Source organism: Alligator sinensis, unplaced genomic scaffold, assembly GCF_000455745.1.
Source record: "Alligator sinensis unplaced genomic scaffold, ASM45574v1 scaffold1008_1, whole genome shotgun sequence".
Lineage (NCBI taxonomy): Eukaryota > Metazoa > Chordata > Crocodylia > Alligatoridae > Alligator > Alligator sinensis.
In genome coordinates this window covers 234,172-236,856 of record NW_005842013.1, presented here as the reverse complement: position 1 = coordinate 236,856, position 2,685 = coordinate 234,172, and the positions used below count along the sequence as shown (strand labels likewise).

The 2,685-nt window shown below is 55.6% G+C and overlaps 1 protein-coding gene across 1 annotated transcript in view; it reads right to left on the bottom strand.

The window, feature by feature from the left end:
- Positions 1 to 2,685, bottom strand: part of GDPD4 (glycerophosphodiester phosphodiesterase domain containing 4) — a 36,272-nt gene that overhangs the window by 95 nt on the left and 33,492 nt on the right. Inside the window, exons 13-14 of the mRNA XM_025202072.1 lie at positions 2,031 to 2,113; positions 499 to 581 (exon numbers count right to left, since the gene is read on the bottom strand). Coding sequence (XP_025057857.1) covers positions 499 to 581; positions 2,031 to 2,113 — 166 coding nt within the window. The remainder of the gene's footprint in view (positions 1 to 498; positions 582 to 2,030; positions 2,114 to 2,685) is intronic.

Below are 2,685 nucleotides of genomic sequence, written 5' to 3'. Positions count from 1 at the left end.
CTGCAAGCCGTGGGCAGCCTGTTGTGTCAGCAGCTCGGTGTGAAGTCACCAAGGTGGTGGGAAAGGACATGCTTTTCTCTGCCAGGGCAAGTTTTGGTTAGATGGGTTTGCCAATGTGTTTTCAAGCATCCCAAATAGTGCAGCACTGCCCTGGTGAGAGGTGGCTGCTGGGCTTTGGCTATTAAGTACTGAGAAGGTGAAGGTCCACCTGAACCTAAGCTCACCAGTCTGGTTAGATGATGGCCCACCAGCTTAGCCAACACCACACAAGCGAGTGATGTGGTTGGCATCTCCTTCAGCCACCTTGGACTGCCCACCCTGAATGACTAGGTCCCCTTTGCCGCTGCGCCAGCTGGGCACTGCCTTTGACATGGGCAGGGCTTGTGAGGTGCCGCATCCCCCTACCATGCTGTGCAACATGGAAGTGCCCCACGTTCAGTGAGTACGCACCCACACAGGGGAATACACAGCTGCCGCGGCCCCGCAGGCCTGACTCACCAGTCCGAAACTTGTTGTACGTGCTGTTCTCCAGCACCGTGCCGCTGTTGTTGGAACAGCAGGAGCAGCTCTGCTCCCTCCACCTGGGAAAAGCAAAATGCATGGAGATGGCCTGGTGAGGTGAAGGCTGGGTCCAGCCTCTGGAAAGGACTAAATGCTCTGCCTGGTGGGCTCACTGGCACACTGCACTCCACGAGGGCTGTGCAAAACAGCATCGTTCTCATTCGACTTCCGTTTCGACGATTCGACGGAACAATGTTTCGTTTCCAGTTTTGTTTAGTTTCAAAAGCACTGTTCCGTTTCGTTTCATCGAAACTGTTTTGCTGTTTCGACGCTGTTTCGATGTTTTGCCCATAGGTTATTATGGGGAAACATAAAATGCAGGAGGCAGGCAGATGGGGGCCCGCTGGCACCCCTGGGAGGGCTGCTGGGGCTGTGCCTGAGTCCTCCTGGGGGTGTGACCCCTGGATCTGCCGGCCAGATGAGAGAAGGCAGGTGCTACCACCTGGGACCAGCACGGGGAAGAACACTGCTGCCGCCGGACTGAGGAGGCAGCACCCAGCTCCTCTCATCTGGCAGGCAGACTAGGGGCTCCCTGCACCCTCGAGAGGGCTGCAGGGCTGTGCTAGCGTCCTCCCGGGGGTGCGTGGACCCTGATCTCCCTGCTGGGTAACAGGAGCCAGTTGCTGACACCCGGGGCCAGCAGCAGCACTGATCTTCCTGGTGCTGGGTGCGGGCTGCGCCCACCACCTGTCTGTCATCTGGCAGGCAGATCAGGGGCCTGCACCCCCGGGAGGAGTCCGGCACAGCCCCTGCAGCCCTCCCAGGGGTGCGGGGAGCCCCCATTCTGCTTGCCAGATGACAGAAGGCTGGTGCTGCCGGCTGGGACCGGTGCCAAAGCCAGTAAACCTGGCTCCGAAACTTGAAACTTTTGAAGCATTTCAAGTTCCCTTGTTTCGTTTCGAAGCTGTTTCAAAGGCTTTTGTTCCATTTCAATTTCACTGTTTCGAGCTCAAAACACATCAAAACAGCTTTGAAACGAAATGCCGGGCGAAATTTCACTACACAACCAAAATGCAGCCTCTACTAGGCTAGAGAATTGGTCTCTCTCTCTGTCTCTCTCTCTCTTTCTCAATCCCCCAGTCATTTTTTGGTATAAACTCTGGGACAATGCCTGTCTTTGCTGTCCTGTGTTAGCCAGGCATGCTAGGGCCCTGCTCTATAACTGGAGCCCTGAAGGGACCATGTGGCACCAAGGAAATGGTCTCCAAGGTACCTAGGAAACTTAGGAACCGAAACCCCTTTTCCCAAAAGGATTTGCTGCCTCGCAGCCTCTTTGAAGTAGAGCATAGGCATTCTGGAAAAGCTGCCTAAGAAGAAGGATGCCGTCAGCGTGCTGGTACCACCCACGTGTCAGGTGGAGGGGCAGGGTTGGCTTTACCACTAGACGTGTGCAGATTAGGGTGGAAGCGTGCACAAGGGCTCCCAGCAAAAGGGCAGCTGGGAGGGGATTCGAGCAGCACAGTACTTACCAATGCAGAGCGAAAATGAGTGCGATGAGGAGGATGGAGAGCACGTCTGTGAGGACCCACATGGTTCTGTAGTCCCTTGGTGTCTGCAAGAGAAACACAGGCAGCGCTGAGGAGCAGCGATGCAGCTCACCCCATACTCACACGGAGCAGACGGCACCACGGTCTTGCCATGAGATTCAACTCAACTGAATGAACTGGCTGCTGCTTGGGAAGCTTCTGTCCAGACGGCCTCACTCGGCAGGCAGTGAGCTGTGGTCTTAGACAGGGGTAAGCCCCTTTTCCACACCATGGGCTACTTCTCTCTTTACTTGAGGCCTGAGTCTTTAAGCCCCACCAAGACCTGCCTCTAGTGCATCCCTGCTCTGGGCTGGGCCCATCTTGCCAATGGTACATTCAGTCTCATTTCTGCTGGTACTCAGAATATGGGCGCTAGATCTAACCCATTGTTGATCATAGAATCCTAGAAGTCGGGTCGGAAGGGACCTTGGAGATCTTCAAGTCCGACCCCCTTCTTGGGCAGGAAGAAAACTGGGCTCAAATGGCCCCAGCCAGGTAGGCATCAAGCCGCTTCTTAAAGACCCCCAGGGTAGGAGCCAGCACCACTTCCCTTGGAAGTCGGTTCCAGATCCTAGCCGCCCTAACTGTGAAGTAGTTC